The sequence below is a fragment of the Macadamia integrifolia genome, chromosome 9 (assembly GCF_013358625.1).
Source record: "Macadamia integrifolia cultivar HAES 741 chromosome 9, SCU_Mint_v3, whole genome shotgun sequence".
NCBI lineage: Eukaryota > Viridiplantae > Streptophyta > Magnoliopsida > Proteales > Proteaceae > Macadamia > Macadamia integrifolia.
The window spans coordinates 22,333,243-22,335,142 of NC_056565.1; the positions used below are offsets into that span (position 1 = coordinate 22,333,243).

A 1,900-nucleotide genomic window follows, 5' to 3' on the forward strand; every position below is an offset into this window, starting at 1 on the left:
AAAAAAAAAAAAAAAAAAAAAAAAAAAAAGAAAGAAAAATGTATGACAAGTATTTTCTGGGTGGAACATAGGGCCATGTCCAGACACAATGAACGTCCAGAAAACTTTGTTCCAAAAGAATATTACTTATTAAAGACGCCACCAAGAAGCACTTTTTTTTCGAGGATAAAAGTAATGAAATAAAATAATTGAAGAAACCCAAAGCCAAAAGTTCAAACAAAACTATACCAGATCCCTCGCCTTGCATTGCCATCAGCAAACAAAAAACTAATATTTAAGAACTTCAGACAAATAAAGAGAAAAACAATAAAAGACTGCTGAAAAATTAAAGATCACCGAAAACAAGCAAAAATGAGCTGATAGAAAATTAAATTAAGAAGATAAGAGAAAGAAGACCTTCAGGAATATCAGCGGCAATAGCTACAACCTCTGCCAGCAACCATAAGCAATAAGTCACGTACTTGGGATATTCTAACTTACATATCTCTGACAAGTGTTTGCCTGCAAGACCCACCAAGATATAGAGAAGAGATCAATTAAGATTGAAAATATAAATAGTAACTGAAGTGAAGATTCTCTGGACCCATATGGATTATTTACCAGTTGTTACACCCAGATTGGCAGCAAGTGATTGGATTATGAAAACAAACACCAATCCAATGAGGACGACCCATAATAGCTGATACAGAAATAAGAGAGAAAAAGGTATCTTTTACTAAGTTTCATTATTGCATGGGAAACTAAATACTTGCAGTATTTTAGCTTGTAACTTAATAAGTAGTGGATTAATTACCTCATATCTATGATTAGATCCAGATTGAAGATCAGTTTCCACTGCAAGATAACAAGTTAATTATATACTCTAGAGAAGAGAGAGAGAGAGAGAGAGAGAGAGAGAGATTACAATTGCCAGGGTCAAGATAAGCTATAGAGACGAGGAAGCCAGGGCCAACAAAAGTGAAAAACTTTTTCCAGCTTGGTTTCTATTCATCAAAGGAAATACAATTAATGGAAGTAATTAAATGGAAATTAAATAGAAAGAAAATGGAAAAAAGAAGAGTAGGAGTGGACCTTGAAAGCAGGATCATCTTGTTCATGGGATTGCTTGTCATCACCAGGAGGCAAGGAGGTTGTGGATATCTCCTCCAGATGGGCTATGCGGTTGCTTCCGCTTCCCCATGATGAAGGGTCCATCCCGATCTGTTGTTGCTGTTGCTGGTGCTGCCCCTCTTCCATCTCTTTCTTTCTTTCTCTCTTTCTCTCTCTCTCTGTCTGGGGATCTTCTCTCTCCTATATGATCCAACCCTTCGTTTCTATTATCTGAGTTATAGACTGAGAAAGCAAAAACTGTAATCTAGTGCAGAACACATCCAAACACACACATATGAATGATAAAAAAACATAAAAGGCTGGCATTGATGATGATGCCAGAGATTAAACAATCAGGATATCATATTATGAGACCAAAGAGTAAACTATTCTCACCTTAATTTCAACAAAGAATATTAAACTATGCCTTTTAACTTTTAGTAGGTATTGTAATCCTTAATTTCATCAAAGAATATTATAGTATGCCTCAAAGTCTAGCTAGCTCAATTAATGTAAGCCCTCAACTTGCCGAAGGCTGTTAACTGCACCACAAACCTAACCTGATCTCTAATGTTTACAAGCTAGAATTGGACATGGGATCGGCCTGATTCTGAATCAATTGGGAATCAGTTGGAATGTTGAAATTGAATTGGAAAGATGCAAAGATTTCAAAAAATACCTGATCAATCAAGAGATAAGTGGTTTAGCGGGGGGAAAAAAAAAAGAAGACTTGCACTACTAAATCTTGTTACACAAGGTAAGTTCCATTGATTTTTTGTTATTTTGTGGGCTTTTTTTTTTTTTTTTTTTT

General features: G+C 35.3%; 1 protein-coding gene across 1 annotated transcript in view; it reads right to left on the reverse strand.

Annotated features, from left to right (window-relative positions):
- The window catches only part of LOC122087994 (metal transporter Nramp5-like), a gene marked incomplete at its 5' end in the record, with an annotated part of 4,914 nt that extends 3,672 nt beyond the window's left edge, over positions 1 to 1,242 (reverse strand). Inside the window, 5 exons of the mRNA XM_042657138.1 lie at positions 397 to 501; positions 601 to 679; positions 794 to 834; positions 905 to 983; positions 1,072 to 1,242. Coding sequence (XP_042513072.1) covers positions 397 to 501; positions 601 to 679; positions 794 to 834; positions 905 to 983; positions 1,072 to 1,242 — 475 coding nt within the window. The remainder of the gene's footprint in view (positions 1 to 396; positions 502 to 600; positions 680 to 793; positions 835 to 904; positions 984 to 1,071) is intronic.
- Between the last annotated feature and the right edge of the window lie 658 nt (positions 1,243 to 1,900).